The 16,862-nt window shown below is 39.6% G+C and overlaps 1 protein-coding gene across 2 annotated transcripts; it reads right to left on the bottom strand.

Moving 5' to 3' along the window:
• Positions 1-4,882: 4,882 nt before the first annotated feature.
• On the bottom strand, positions 4,883-15,521 carry LOC135545213 (pituitary homeobox 2). 2 transcript variants are annotated; one of them, XM_064972839.1, is made up of 4 exons: positions 15,160-15,521; positions 12,771-12,839; positions 7,225-7,427; positions 4,883-6,052 (listed from the first exon to the last, which is right to left on the bottom strand). In XM_064972839.1, the coding sequence occupies exons 2-4, from the start codon at positions 12,814-12,816 to the stop codon at positions 5,489-5,491; spliced, it is 813 nt and encodes a 270-aa protein (XP_064828911.1). In that variant the 5' UTR covers positions 12,817-12,839; positions 15,160-15,521; the 3' UTR covers positions 4,883-5,488. The 2 variants fall into 2 exon arrangements, with proteins under 2 accessions (XP_064828911.1, XP_064828913.1); XM_064972841.1 differs by lacking the exons at positions 12,771-12,839; positions 15,160-15,521 and adding an exon at positions 8,229-8,736.
• Between the last annotated feature and the right edge of the window lie 1,341 nt (positions 15,522-16,862).

Genomic DNA, 16,862 nt, shown 5'->3' with positions numbered 1-16,862 from the left:
CCAAAAGACACTTAGTGCACATTCCTAATAGGCAATTGCCCATTACAATAGACGGGTTAGCTGACAAAGTCACAAAAATTATGAACGTGTTTTGATGTGGCTGGAAGACGTTCCTTGTTTTGATTCTGAATGGTCTGATAGCCAGCAACAATGACAAGAAGCTGCCAAGTGGGGAATCGTAGGTGGCTCGTTTCAGCTCGTTGTATCTTGTAATTGATTCCATGTCTTGTTTTGGCTGATGTCATGTCTATGCTAATTTGGCTAGAATTCGCTTGCTCGCTAACCAACAACTGTAACAATGTTTTTGAGAGAAAGCAAGTGCTCATTGTGCAAACATATTTATGTTTTCAAGAAATATTTGGGGACTAAATATAGTTGACATGTTGTCAACAGTCTAAGCCAACCCCATCTGTTTTACCTCATAGTTGCACACGTGTCGGTTTTGTTGCTAAACAACCAACCCGTCCATATATTTGTGACAAGACTACTATAAAACCGAATCCTCAATATAACAACACATGGCTGAAGAAAAGACTGTTAGAAAACAGGGCTGTTTATTTAAGTAATCCAGCCACGGATCATATCATGTTTCTATTCCAGGCACATTAGGGCCGTGGTACCGATCCTTTGAACACTTTCAAGGGTGAAGCCAACATGCTCAATGTGTAGCAATCGATTTGGAGCCAAAACATCAGAGATGTGGTGTTTTTTCTGCAGCCTTTAATATAACTTCACAGAGCAGGAAGTGTGTGAGTCCTGAAATTTGCCCTGGTTATCTGCTTTCACACGCTCCGGCCAGCCGGCCAACGGCCCTTGGAAAAGGGACGCCTAGAGCTGTTTCAGCGTCACACAAACTTGCACGCCTTCAAAGCATGAGCCTGTGACTGACACAAGCAGACTTATATACACACGCAAGCACACTCATATACACATGCACACACAGGCGTGCACACACACACACCACAGACACACACAGACACACACATACACATGCAAGCTAACAGACAGGCATACACACACACATCTAGGCATACACAGGTGCACACACACAGGCGTGCACACACAAGCACACAAGCACGCAGACAGACAGACAGACAGACAGACAGACAGACAGACAGACAGACAGACAGACAGACAGACAGACAGACAGACAGAACTCCTTCATAGTAAGGTTCTCACTTGTAAGGGGGAGGGGGGGGGAGAATGTGTGGGGTCAGCTCATATGACCTCTTGCTGCAGCCCCTGTGTCAGGATTGGTCAGAAGCCTCCCACTGTCTCAAAGTGGTTTGGTCAACGTTTTTGTGTGTGTGAGAAAGGAGAATAATTGGAATTGATCTGAATGAACAAGTTTGTCTGAGATTATTCATTGTCTATTCCTACTATCCAGACAATTCAAGAGGGCTTGCCATTCTCTTTGACATTTAACTGTTTATGACAATAGCAACATGACTTGTATAATATACAGTAGAGCCATCAAAAGGAAGGTATGCAGCTTTACATTGCTGAATGGAAATTTGCATTTAGTGGAAACCTCTAATGCAGGACTGCTCAATAGTTATCTGTTTATTGTTAGCCAATTTAACTTATGGGAATATTGTATTTTACCAAAAAGTAGGCCTACTAATGTTGAGTAAGGTCGTCAATTACGCTATTGTAACGTGCTAATTAATAACCCTGACTACAATGCAACAGTGTTGAAAGTGTTAATACATGCGTAGCTTTTTAAATACTGTAATTCAAATTGACACGTTGGTAAAAATCTAGGGAAGAATTCAAGTATTTTATTTCGCCACCGTTCCCTGTTCAACAGAGAAGAAACGAATATTCACCCGCTATAACCGGTTTGCACCCATATGAAAACATGCTTTCTAATTTGAAAACATAGGCTGTTGGTCATGAATTATTAATAATAATCCATTAATATGACAAAAACTATGCTTGATTTGTTTGGGAGGGTGGACAATTTCCTCCAACATCTCTGTGAAATCAGAAACGTTTGAATACAAATTTAATTTAATATGAAATTGCTAAGCATGCATTTATATAAACTTGTGCACCCGTGTATATGAAATAAAAAATTGCAAGGATATTTCGAGCATATTTGCACAGAACAGAAAGGCCTTAACAAGTTGACATGAATAACAAATTCGGTAGAAAATAGCTTTCAGAAGATCAGAGTTGCATGTAATTGGTGTGTGTAATTGGACAATAAATAGACACCATATTGGCAAAATGTCTCACATGTTTGGCACACCATGACATGAATATTGAGAGCTTGTTAATTATTTAGATTAGAGTCAACGAGACAGGCACGGATGTGTGCTCTCACTTGCTTAATTTGAATTCCCAGTGGTGGAACAGAGGTGATTGGCTCTCTGCATTTTCTGTAACATCCTTATCATAAGGAACCCAACATGAGTTGACTATTTTAGATAAACGAATTGAAGCAGCATTCCCATTATGTTTCGTGATATGTAGGCTAAAATCACAATGGCAATAAAAAAGGAGAACCACAAATAAACGGAAACATTTGCAAGGGTGTAACACATCTTTGAAAAAAGGTCAAGAAAATGTTGCTTATTCTCTATCCGAAGTTATTATATTGTTGCTGTTTGTGGTAGCCTGATAAACTTTGAGGTGGTGCTATAATAGCATCATAGGCCCAGCAGAGTGGAAGGTGGAAGATGAGCTCTTGAAATAACAGTAACTTCATGAAAAAGTCGAGTTTATTTATGAATGATTGTCTACAACGATATCAAATGAATCTCAATCAAGACGGCAATCAAACGGAAGAGTTTTTCATGTGATTTAGGACGATAGCTTCGCAGGAGGTAAAATTGGGCTGCATCAAAAGAAATGTGGTCAATTGATTTCCTTCCAAAATAAATAGAATCTTAAAAATGTTGCATCATTTTCACTTAAAAAATGTGGAATCTTTCGGTCACCGAAAAAAAAAATGGAAGAGCAAAGCAAGCACTTGTGTTCAATTAATCAAAATATAGGCATGTTGACTCTGTTAGAATTTCGTTATTTAGAAAACAGTGAAATATTTTTCTTACCGGGTCGTCCATGCTTTACAGAAGGAGAGGTCCGAAGTCTTGGGCGGATTCTTTGCGAGTGAGATGTCTCCCCCTGAAGACTTGTCTCTTCAGGCCCTCAGCGCCCAAATGTTGATTGGGTTGTGTATTGAGACGCAGACTGCGTATTCGCAAAGCTGCCAAGACTTATCCTTGTTACCCTATTACTGCTTCACGTTACCTACTCAATCAAGCCCGAGATGATCTGAAATAGAAAATGTATGGCCTCCAGGTCTCTAGAAACACATTAGGTGGGCTCTTTTTATGGAAAAGTGTGTTTGGTGTGGCGCTCCAGCTGTTGGATTATGCTATTAGGGCAACATTTTCACCAGGCCTGTTAGGAGCAACAAGAGGTCCATTATAGCATGCAATTTTAGATAATTTATTTTCCCCAATATTTATTTCTGACTAGAATAATTTTCATAGCATGGGCCCATGAAAATCAATTTCCCCCCCAAAATTAGGTCAATTGTTTTTTTCTTTCATTGCATGGGCATGATGAATAACAAGTAAGTTATAAACGTAACAATAGCTCACCTGAATATATGAAATAATCCCACAAGCCTAAATAAAACTACCCTTCACATTCCATTTGATTTAGAACGGAAGGCTATTTCCCTCGACATCTGCTGAAAGTTTGAAGGGGGATTTGTATTCTTAGTCAATGTGGCCAACAGTGATAACGTTTCAATTTTTCATCTGCGCCCTAAAATGAGCTTGAGCTCTGCCCTGAAGTCATGAAATCACACGTACCGCCTCCTCCGTCCCCTAGCTATATACCTCTCTTTGTTTGTTTGTTCAAACTTGTGAATTATATTTTCTCGGTGCTGTGGAGTTGTTCTGATTTTCTATAAACGCACTGGTGCATTTGATGACGGACCACAGCACATCATAAACGGGACTGTCTAGACAAAACTACAATGGTGGATCAAACGTGTCAACACAATGTATAAAATAGGATTGGCTATCTGAAAAAAAAAATAGTAGGCTCGGCCACATAAAAAAAAAGGTAGGCACTTTTTAGCAAGGTATAACACTGTCATTGTCGTAGTCATAGTTGTCCAATTGTTATTGATATAATGATGATTATTGTTGTTATTGTTATCTCATTGAAAAGAGAGGTTGTTGTTCATCTGCCGAACAAATAAGGTATAGCAAAAGTGCACATATTTACCATATGAACGCCTACGCCTAGAACATGACGCCATAGGCCTAGCTCTCAATGCTCAATAGGCTACAGAATAGTTTGACAATAGTTTATCGTTGTGTTTATGAGAGATTCGTAGAACATTGCGCTGGTCAAAATACAATAGCCTAACCTTGTATTGGTATTATTGATTATGGTAATGTATTATGTACAATTACTGACATAGACGAATATGTTATGTAGGCCTATAATCACATGATGTATCAAGAAACCCATCGTAAACTTCCAGTGCTAGGCTATATTTTGCATCTCTTTTCAGGAGTCGTGCCCTCGTGATTAGTATACGTCAGAGGTTAATGAGCTCGTGCCTTTGTTGTTCGTTCCAATTCCTGTTTGTTGATTCCAGTGTTATTTCAAGCACCAGTGATCACTCGGAGGCCTTGGCTAAGAGGCAGACATGTATTCAGCGGTTAATCTGACGGGGCATCTTGACTCATATGTGTATTGGAGAGGGCCATTGTTTTCGCTATAGATTAGCCGGGTTAGTAGCTCGCATAATCGAAACCCAACAGACACATAGACTCGACAAAACTCACACGAATACTTGGATCGGCACAAAATTCCTCAACAAAAGTTTTGAACAATGTATTTACTTCCATTAAATAAAACACAATAGTTTATTTTTTTGATGTTGAAAAAAACGAAACAAAATTCCATACCAAATAGTATACACAGAGCAAAACCAATGTCATTTTGCAGGAACCTTTGATGCGTCTTTTTATACCCAGGATTGCTACTCTAAATCGATATTCACACAGACATTTAATGATAAATTTATGTTAGAAACACACAACTGGTGCGTTTAGTATGTACATTCCCTTGTTTGCAAGCAAAACATTATTCCTTTAGGGTTTTCCACATGCTTTGTTAAATTGAACCTTGAGAAGAGAGCAAGAGCATTCGCCTCAATAAACTGGAGATGATATTTAGATATATATACAACCTTTCAGTCAATTAACGTCCAAAATTCGAAACTTTCAAATAAACACGCTTCGAAAATAAAGTAGGTCTATCCTAAATTCTGCACTCGCGGGTGAAGAACAAAATACTCATTAGCAAAAAATACCTAATAACTTCCGTTTAAGTTTAAAGCTCCATCGCAGGGTTTAGCTCATTTCAGTGGTTTAGTCTTCTCGTGCCCTTTTGAAAAAGAAAAAAAGGTAGTCTATCGTTCCTGTGACTGGGGTTTATGTATTCTCAGGTATTAGACTGGTCTATCCACGGCGTACTGGCAAGCGCTCAGATTTGAGGCCGGATTCTGAACACTGGTGTATCCAAAACTCGAGTGCTGCTTGGCTTTCAGTCTCAGGCTAGCCAGACTGGAGTTGCAAGTGTCCCTGTACACATAAGGGGGAGTCGGCGGGGCGTATGGGCAGGTTGGCGTGGGAACTCCCGAATTAAGAGAGGGGTTGCTGAGGTTGTTCAAGTTATTGAGGCTGTTGAGGCTCGAACCGGGCACGCCAGTGACCGCGGACGGCACCATGCTAGAGGTCATGCTCATTGAAGAAATGGAGTTCGGCGGGGAGAACATCGTCTGCGATGACAAAGGGTTGACATTCATGGAATTGAAAAAAGGGAAGCTTTTGGTCGACAGGGAAGCCGACGTTAGCCCTTTGGCGGCCCAGTTGTTATACGTGTAGCTGGGGTACATATCATCGTAGGGCTGCATAAGTCCATTGAACTGAGGACCGAAGCCGTTCTTGCATAGCTCAGCTTGTTGATTCCTTTCCCTTTTCCTCCATTTTGCTCGCCGGTTCTTGAACCAAACCTAAAACAAACAAAAAGAGGAGTTCAGAATTTGATAATTATGTAGGCCTTTAGGCTACATGTAAGGCCCCATGTGCTTTATTTTATAGCCAACGTAAATACGACTTGTTGGTTATCCTGTACAATTCAGAAGAATTGATGGGTAGCCTAATTGGTCAGCAATTAACCAAATGTCGTACTTTTTTGTTGTTCATGTATGGCCTTTAGATGTGTCTTAAATCAAAATCAGACATAGAACTGTAAATCAATTAAATTAATTTCTCACAAATGACAAATCTTGACCGTGTCAGTTTGCAAAAATATACCCACAACTAAAAGTGTAAACACAGGATATGCTTTAAATATATAGAGTTGTTCTCAAACTTGTAATTACTTGACGTTATCAAAACAACTATTGTAACGTAATTTATTTCAAAAGCGCAACGCTCCTTGTGATACAAGCCTATGTTGGATTGCAACAGGGCGTAATTGATTCCCTTTCTCTCATGCAAAACAATCCGGGTTGATTCCAATATAACCCCAACAACACATCCAGCGTTCCTAGTTGTCATTGAACCGTCTTAATTTCGGAAGGTGTGTAAGCCTATTCCTCCATAGGCAAAGACAAACACGTCAGTGACCTTATTTATACATCACGAGAGTGACACACAATATACAAGCTTTGCACCTATTTCACATGAACGTAGCAACACGATTGGTGTCTGTCTCCTAACCACTAACAGTTTAGCCTGTAGTTATTATTTGTTTTCTACAACTAATTAACAACCGTGCTTGTCTTGTTATCGGCAATGTTAGATTTCTAACAATACTGTGATGTTAGTTGTAAATATAGTAAATGTGTGACATTGTTATATTTCAACCATTTCCATCGTATCCACTTCATTGATATTGACAGTAAAATCGTACTATTTTACAGTAAAACATATTTGTGTAAAGTGGGTGGCCTATCATTTTACTTTTTCTAAATAACAATGAATTATAGGCTTAGCCATCTAATGTTTGGTGTTTTGCTTTAGGCAACCTATTATGTCCCAAGAAAACATGTTCTGGCCGCGCGCAATTAACGTTATGCTTGTGTGATAATTGACGTCCTTGCCTCCACTCAATATGAGTGGCACAAATCACCCGAAATGATGCACATAAATAGTGTTGGTTTATTCCCAGGGGCCTTACCCGGACACGGGCCTCGGTGAGGTTGGTCCACACGGCTATCTCCTCTCTTGTAGACATGTCCGGATAGCGATTCCGCTGGAACGTGGCCTCCAGTTCCTGAAGCTGCTGGCTGGTAAAGTGAGTCCTCTGTCGGCGCTGTCGCTTCTTTTTAGAAGGGTCGTCTGAAGAGTCGTCATTTTTGCTCTGACCCTTTGAGTCTTTCTCTGTGGAGAGAGTAAACAAATACATAATATATTGTGGTCGGGTCAGTCACAGGCAGTGAAGTATCCTCGGTGATATCATCCTGGTGAAACTTGAACCCATTTTAAATCCTTTGAATCAAAAATCGAATCAAACTTTATTTGTCACATGCGCCGAATACTACAACCCTGACATGTTTACTTTACAAGCCCTTAACCAACAGTTACTCTTATGCTAATACTACTCATAACGTTACGATTCCTTATTTTGGAATGTTTATGCAGATACATTACAAAAAGGTCATATAAAACGTGACTCCAAAACAATGTCAGTAGGACATTGATTGTTTTGTTTTATTTGCACAATGTGCCAATGGTAATACTGTACAAATGGTCATTTAAAACGTTTATCTGTTTTATCTTTCATCGAAAAAGGCTTACATTTCACATTTTAAATGTATTACACGTATAAAGGTATGCGTAAAGACATTAAACATGATCACAACAAAAATAGAACTTCACCAGAGTCAAAGGTTATGTGAGTAATGATCGCGTCAAGTTTGGTGACACTTATAACACAAATAAACCAATTACTGGCACAATCACAATCCGAATATCTGCATAGTCAAACAAAGTGACCCTCTGTCAGTCTTATATGTCCAATGACTATTTGCATTCGTAAAATATCATCTTCCTCGGTCTCAAAATGCCTTTGTTGAGAGGGGCTGTAAGGGAGCCATCTTTTGTTCTTTATCAACAAAAACACGACCATCCCCTCCTCTCAAAGTCATGTGCTGACAGTATGCACCACGGGATGATTCTTACCTACGGACTCTGGACTGGAGGTGTCCGATACCGTGTGTACCTCTAACCGGTGTTTGGAGTCCACAGACCGCTGCAACGGCTGCAGACTAGAGGCCATTGCTAGTGCCTTGTGTTGCGTGGAAGAGAGTTTAGTCCCGGTTTGGTGGTGGTGGTGATGGTCTAAATTCAATGGATCCTTCATAGAGTTCATATGGATAGGAAAGCGCACGACGCACTGTCAGAGGCGGATTAAGTTCTCTCAATGCAAGCAAAAAAAAGAGAGACGTCCGGCCGATAGGAGAAAGTGGGAATCAGTGGTGTCAAGATTTCTATCAACGCTTCTCCCTCGCAAATTATAGTAAAACAAAAAAACAAACACCTTTGTTTGAATTGCTTAAAATCTATTTAGAAGAAACCCAGCATAATTCGCGTCGGAGAAAAAACCCACAGCGTTTTGATTGAAGCAGGGGCAAATAGATAAATCGGGCTGATACTGCTTGCTGCGCGGAGAATCAGAGTGACAAGGACAGGTAGGTGATATTAGATCCAGAGGCATACACACACTACGCCGCTCGCTCTTCATTTCAGCTGTTCGCTGCGCCCTGGCTGTACCACTGTGCCTCTCTCCTATGCCTTTGACGTCACCGAGAGCACTCCCATTTTCTGACAGGCCGTCAATGTGGACATGAAGGTTTGCCCAGCCAACCCGCACACGGGGAAATAAAATACGTCTGCCAATGTGTTCATGCGGGGTACATAGCTTATTTTTCTTCCAAATAAAACCATGTCAAGAGAGACGGGACGCATGGGGTAGTGTACCGACGATGCACCGAATGCCCATTCTGCAGACCCCCAAGATAAAAACATATACAGTCTTCCTTCTTTCAATGAAAAGTCTATAGTACACCGTTATAAAACACCAGTATTGCAACGCACGTCACTCGCGTCGTGTGCATTCTACTCTCAGACATTTACACGAGGATTTTAATGGACAACATACCCAACTAGGGAAATTGCATCTAACATTCAAGTCATACCAACAGGGGGTCATGATGCATTTATTTGGTCAAAATTGTCTAGCCTATTTATTCTCTGTTCTTGCTAATCATATGTTGAAGAAACCATGCAACAGAGATCACCTGATGAACTGACCTTTCATAAACAGTCATCTCCGAGCAATGCGCAAAAGAGCAAGGCTATATTTATATGATGGGGAAACCAGGATGCGCTGACCCCACTGCCGATAGTTCACAGAACGGATGTTGACATTTTTCAAGTTGTTGGCCATTTCGAGCATAACAGATAAATGATGACCAGACAAATCAATCGTATCAGAAGGCAAGTGACACACTCTAGGCACACATTCAATCTTATTAGTCACTAAACAATTGGGCAAAAATGCAAGGGCCTTGGTTTCCAAAAGTCGGTCCTGGGGACCCCAAGGGGTGCACGCTATGTTTTTTGCCCTAGCACTACACAGCTGATTCAAAAACTCAACTCATCATTAATCTTTGGTTGTTTGAATCAGCTGTGTAGAGCTAGGGCAAACAAAATTGCACCGATTCGGGTCCCCAGGACCGAGTTTTGGGAAGCACCGGTTTAGGTCATTCGATTTCCTCGAAATTACTCATTTTTATCTCGGTGCTTAGCTGGGTATCCTGTGCGCTTAGACCTTTCAGCTGTTCTCAGGAAGTCGACTTGTAGTGCTTTTTAATCTAATAAAATTCTCATTTGCCTAATAATTTGGAATAAGGACTTTTAATGACTTCGAGCTGATTTCCCATTGCAGATAAATGGCCGTATGCATGGCGGATATTCTCTATGCAGGCGTTTGACAGCAGTTGACATGGGACTAGTATTCTTCCCCTTAGGCATGTGCGTTAATACTGTAAATGCAAACATCATTCAAATGTCCATGGAATAAAAATTAAATTAATATGTAACATGATAGAAAATGATTTGATTGTCAGCCTCCACATATCATATAATATATTACATGTATTATAGTCCGTTGAATGCATTGTTAATAGCAATACTAATAATACAAATAACTTTCTTCATAACTACAAAAAATGTATTCTAATTATTTCATGCATACTTTGTCTTTAATCTGAATGTAAACTGCATAATATATAGACATCACGCATCTTTTCTTCCCAATCTCGTGGATATCAGGATATGGGCGCTGCTAATACATTATTGGGCTAATCCCGTGAAAGCCCTTGATATACACCTCATTTGCACTCTTGTGGGAGAGCCGCGCGCGGACCATGGAGCGCGGGAGAGAGAGCTGTCAAAACCACGGGTATGGTTATGCCTCCATCCTCCCTATAGAGTTATAAAGAATAACCCTGCGCTGTGTGTTTAGCCACCCCACTGTACACAGCTGGACAATAATATATGCAGTCCTTGAATGAAGATGTGAATTTAGCCTGCATGTCTTCCTTACATCATGTATTTATTCAGTTTAGGTGAGTATTCTCACGCCTGTCTTTTCCTGGGCCCGAGTCTGGCATATCAGGTGAATTCTATTTGTTTAAATCCCCCTCATATGATTCGGTCAGAGGTTGGGTCTATCACAGGTCATTCGGTGCAATGCAATTCGCTTGGGTGTTATACGTTGTGATCTACAAGTGGTAAACTCATTTTATTTGAATGATGATGTAGCCTCGGGCCTTATTAAGCAATAACCTGCATTCTGCGTGTTAGCAAGGATTTTGTGAACAATTTAACAATTCAAATTCCCATTGGGCACAGAAGTCAACATCTATTCCGCGTTGGTTCAACGTAATTTCATTGAAATTACGTAGAAACAACGTTTATGCACCCAGTATCTGCCCAGTGGGATATTACCCTGAATTACAGATTGTTTTAATGATACTACTACCACCACTACTAATACTACTAATATTACTAATACTACTACTTCTACTACTAAGAATAATAATCATAATAATAATAATAACAATATACTATAAAAATAAAAACATTTAAATGGCATTGAAGACTACATTTTTATGTAGGCTCTGCAAGCCAAGAAATTTTGATTGCTCAATTATTTTGCTGAAAGTAATACTAGATTTGCAGTGGATTATCGGTTTCCTCTTCATTTTTACCTTCAGAATGCGTTCTCTCTTCTGTGGATTATCGCGCGCGACACGCCATAGAGGGCCATTAATTAGCAATTCAGTCAATATAAGGGACACGACAAGGCTTTTTACATAGGATTAAGGGGACATCAGATTCCTCCATTAGTATATTCCTCCTCACGAATAAGCTTTCATTATACATTTAGTTTTCCCTGGAGTCAATCTGACAAGACCTGAATATATTAAGGCCGTTGTAAAACAGTTGAAAGGGATCGCCAATAATCAGGTTGCTCGAGTGTCTCTTCACTCCGGTGCCTACATGTGCAAGCCTCGTTGGTTCGTCTTTGCATTACCTCATATAATTATGTGTTTCTATTTATCTTATTATTGTTAATCAATGAGGGATCACAATGCCGTCCTTGCTCAAGTTGTTGCTATGGAGGAAAGTAGCCCCACGGGCTGATGCCTGCTTTGCCACTTGATTAGATCCAATATATCATGAATGAAAATAAAATGAGCTAAATTAAGAGTTGCCAAACTGGCAATTCGTTTAGCACTTCAACAAGATTCGTTTTATGTTATTCCCTAATTACACAATAAATGAAATCCACTCCAACCTTACAGACTTGGCCCAGACGAAATACACTGTATTTTTCGTTATATGCTGTTGTTTATGTGAATATTGCTGTGTATGGATTTAAATGCGTCATCATATTTTGACATAACTGATATGAGCCACAACTTGATGCAAGATGCATTGATAGCCACACGAGTTGCAATAGAAATTACACTATGACACTTTTTAATGGTAGTCCCTTAGAAAATAAGAGTGCCTTATATTTGAGGAAATATAATTATCAAAAAGCCTTTTATTCATAGACCAAAGGTGGGGTATTGGACTACTTGGTAGGCCCTACTTCAAATGAAGAGGACAACATGACAACAACAAAAAAGTAGTCCATATATATTTCCGCGTGTTGTCTGTAACCCTTGGCAGCTTAACGAAAGCTGGGTGCAATGAATATATGCGTAGGTCTTTCCCTATTCTCTTTCCCAGTGGCGCACTACTGCACATCAATACCCGGCCACCAGGTGGCAATCTAAGTCAGTATAAAAACCAATTTTCCTCAAAAGAACTGGACTGGTGATACACCTACATAGGCCTAGACGAGCGTTTCCCAAACTCGGTCCTCGAGATTAGTTGATTATTTGAATCCGCTGTGTAGTGCTAGTGCAAAAAATACAAATAAAACATGCAGCCTTTGGGGTCCCGAGGACCGAGTTTGGGAAACGCTGGCCTAGACAGATCCATGATATTTTAGGAACGAAAATTCCTCTTATTTTCTGATATGCAAATGAACCAAAACATGAAATGATGCTGTTATAATCTTAGCATCTGTTTTCTGCAGTGGGAGAAGTTTGAAGAATTTCCAATTGAAGTGTTGTGGCACAGTAGTTACACATATATGCTCACCTATTTGTCCACAAGTTGACGCAAGCTTGCGGCAGTGGGGGTCCATTATCGCAATTAGGGGAACCGCTTCTGGAAAAGAAAAGAGACTGGATTTAGTATGATCATGCTGAACCGGTTGCATCGAATACACGCAACACCGTGTGCTCAAAATCACAACATTTTTCTTAATGTACAATCAAGACATTGCAGTATAGGGTCAAACACAATTGTCACACCTGTATGTTTCAATTATAACACAATTGTCATATAAACACTCCGCTATTTTTGCATTTGAATAGGCCTACTGATCATTGGTTTTGAACCCTATAACACAAGGAGCTCTTTAAATGCAGTTCCTACAGAAAAGCAATGCAACGGTTTACTGGGTGCTCTGTGACGGGGGTTGGTGTAAATTGTTCCGGTGGCATGCAGCAGTTTGGGGCACTGGAAGTTGAGTGATTCCGCAGTAAAATCACGGGATTAGTGTCTGATTGAGATGTCTGTCGGTGGGATATTAAAAAATTCATTATCGCAGCTCTATACTAACTCGATATGAAGTAACACAGATGGGATTTTATTAGGCCAGGCTTCCCGACTGTTTGCTTATGATAATTTAAGATGGGAAATTTGCATGCAATCATGCTGTTAACCGTTTTCCCCATTCATTCTCTCTTTCACTTTGGACCCGCCAGCGCCACACATAACTCCTACTCGCCTCACCTGCTACATAGTCTACATCTGTGATTTTATTCAAAAGGGTTAGACATTGGAGGTTAAGTTTTACATGGTGTGTACCTGGAGAACCCTGGTTTGAGTGGAGCAGGTTCTTGTGTATTTCGAAGTAAAATGAAAGATGGGGTGTCAGGTTGTAAGGTTACTGCAAATCCCTCATGTCATCTAATCAGCGGCAGTAATGAGCTTTCATTCAATATTTCAGGGGGCTCCCCCTCGCCCCTGATCCATTACATTGGGTTTGGAAATGGCATTGACAGGGAATAGCAATTTCCAAGAAGTCTCACCTAGAAATATGCGGCAGATGGCCTAGCAGGTAAGAGCATTTGGCCAGTAAACCGAAAGGTCTAGGTGAAAAAGTCGATGTGCCCTTGAGCAAGGCACTTAACCTAAGCTAATTGCTCCTGTAAGTTGCTCTGGACAAGAATGTCCACTAAGTGACAAAAATTTGAGAAATGTACATTTCGAAAATAAAAATTATATTCACTTGAATTTGGAATTTCCTGTACATTTTTTTGCCTGAATAAAACGACATTGCCCTAAAAAGCAGCAATAGCCTTGTACGCTGGTAGACCTGTATGTGAGACATTTTAGAATTGATTGATACTATTCATTCGATTCATTTTACTTCCAAATAACAAAGTAATAACCGAGTAATAATTCAAATAGCCATATAATACACGATTAGGGGGTCTAGTTACCTGGTTGTAGAAGTTGATATTCTACTAATTCCAATTGAACTTGCATGCATAGTTAGTGCACATTTGAGCTCCACCATTACAAATAATATAAATGACTATGTAAGTTTCTCGTTATGGCAAACACTTTACTAATACTAGGCACACTGCTCCTGCCTCTATTAGGCCTAATACTACCATCATAGACTAACACTACCACCATCAAGGAAAGCATAATAATAATAATAATAATAATAATAATAATAAATAGGTCAATTTAAAGTGGTGTATTGTGATACCATGAGTGTCTAATTATTTGAATGCTATTATTACATTCTGTCTATATTCGTTGTTAGCATAGTGGTGAGCCTAAATGATCCGTATTTGGGTATGTCATTATTAACGTGCCTTTTATTTGTGTAAAGGATACATGCAAAATAAAAAAGGAAGTAAACAATCATTTTTAGGACTATTAGCCTACTATAATAGACATGGAAAGATAATATAAATAGCCCATAATATTTTTTATTGAAATCTGATCCAGTTTGAGATTTAGAGTTCAATCATAGCAATATCCGCAACGCAATTGATATGTAAATCAGTCCAGTAGACCACAACAAATTGTTGAATGATAGTCAACAATAATCTTTATTAATACATTCTTTATTTTTTAAGGTTGCGCCGTTCACTTCAACAGCACGAATTCAACAGCCTGTCTGTATTATGAAAATGATTAACCATATATTTCGGCATTAATTTGAGGCGCGAGACCATGAAGTCAAATCCATTCCATGTTCCATTCAATGCTAACGTTACATCATTATCATCAAGCGGACTTACAAGGTGAAACCTGCCACGAACTCACTTATCATTTTTATCTTACAACGGTGCTGATGAAATTCACATCAGACTTTCACAGATTACGCCAAAAAGGCTAACCGAGGTGGAACGAATTCCTTCACTTGCATTAACTCTCCGCAAAGAGTGGCCTTCGCACTTACCGTAGTCGAAGACACCAGCGCCTAACGCCCTTTCTTGTTTTATTCTTGTCTGGTTAAGAGGTAAATTCCACACCGATGGCTCTGCTTATCACCCTTCAGATAAGGACCTGAGACATCGAACTTCCAGGTCCAAAATATTAAAGTTGCTGTCCGCCTCCCGAAGGAAAAAGTCTCAGCGCTACATAGATATCTTATCTTTCCCGCTTATCTGATCAAAACGCTATGCCACGTATGATTGTGTATTATATAAGCGCATACAACCATCTAGCTACAGTGCTTTTAGAAATTGCGAAGCAGGCGCTGTCATTTCAATAGGTCATTCTCTCTCCTTGGATCGTCTTCAGCCTCAACGAATTTTTTCTCCAGACAGACAGCCTAAGAGTGGCGCATTTTTTTTCTCTCTCTCGAGCTTTGACAGAGTGCGTGGGTGTGTGTCTGCGTGAGTGTGTGTGTGTGTGTGTGTGCCTCAGTGGGTGTGTTCGTCTGCGTCTACGTGCATGTGTAGTTAAAGACAGTGTAAACTAAGAAACGCTCCATTTACAACAACAACGAAATAAAAACCTCGAATAAACTAATTGTAATAGAATTGAGTAAAACGTCATTCATAACACATAGCCTACCATTTGTATGTTCTTGTTTTTAGGCCTACATTAATTAAGATACTAGAATATGGAAGGAATTCACAATCTATATATGCTTGCATAAGCAAACAGATCTACATTTGATTTACATTTGATTTACTCTAAAATTTCCGTTAAAAATAATAACTATTTCTCTCCGTCGGTAAGATTAGTGTTTTTGAAACCTATGTTTTTTAGCACTATGTTATTTCAAAGTTAATATTTTGCATAGGCTACAGGAAATTTGCTGGAAGAGAGCCTTACACATGTTGAAATTGACCAGAAACCACTCTCAAACGCTATATATTCATGAATTGATTAGATTTACTAACCAGCATCACACCAATACATTATAAAAGTAGAATTTAGTTGCAAGGTGCAAATAAGATAATTGTGGATGTTCATATCATGATAAAAAAATAACTGCCATTTGAAACAGATTTACAGCGTCAGTGTTCACATTACCTTGTGATGTCTTCAATGTTAATTTAAAACATTGACAAATTATTTGGCAGTTCAAAGTGAATACGTTTTGCGTTACAATTTCTGATTCTTGGAGTAACGTGAGTAATATTAGGCCTGCGTTTGAATTGACACATTTGTTTTGGCGAACAGCTGGCTGGGATGCAAATGCTCTTTATAGATCCGTAAGATCCAGACTGATTTTCTATTCGCATCTTAAGTGAGCCAAGCGGACCGGACGTAGGCTACATTTCATGTGCCTAATCCTTCTTTTACATTTTTAGTCATACTCCCATTAAACAAGTAATTAATGCACACAACCACATGGGAATTTCACTGCAACGAGGCATTAAAGCAAAACATGCACACGACAACGGCCTTATATCTGTTTTCCTACATTGTCCCTTTAATTTAGTAATGCGCGCAGAATACCATTACCCATAACACTTGAAACACTTTCCTAAAATGTAGGCCTGTAGGCCTTGTGGGTAAAGTATGCATTCGACGTGCATGTCTGATGGAATATTGTAAAGATACGATTATACCGATGCTATCTATCATTTGCGTGTTCTAAGGCGTCTGAGAATTGTGATAACAACGCAATCGGCAATTGGAGGAGGT

The sequence above is a fragment of the Oncorhynchus masou genome, chromosome 9 (genome assembly GCF_036934945.1).
Source record: "Oncorhynchus masou masou isolate Uvic2021 chromosome 9, UVic_Omas_1.1, whole genome shotgun sequence".
NCBI lineage: Eukaryota > Metazoa > Chordata > Actinopteri > Salmoniformes > Salmonidae > Oncorhynchus > Oncorhynchus masou.
This window is presented reverse-complemented; position numbering and strand designations above follow the sequence as displayed.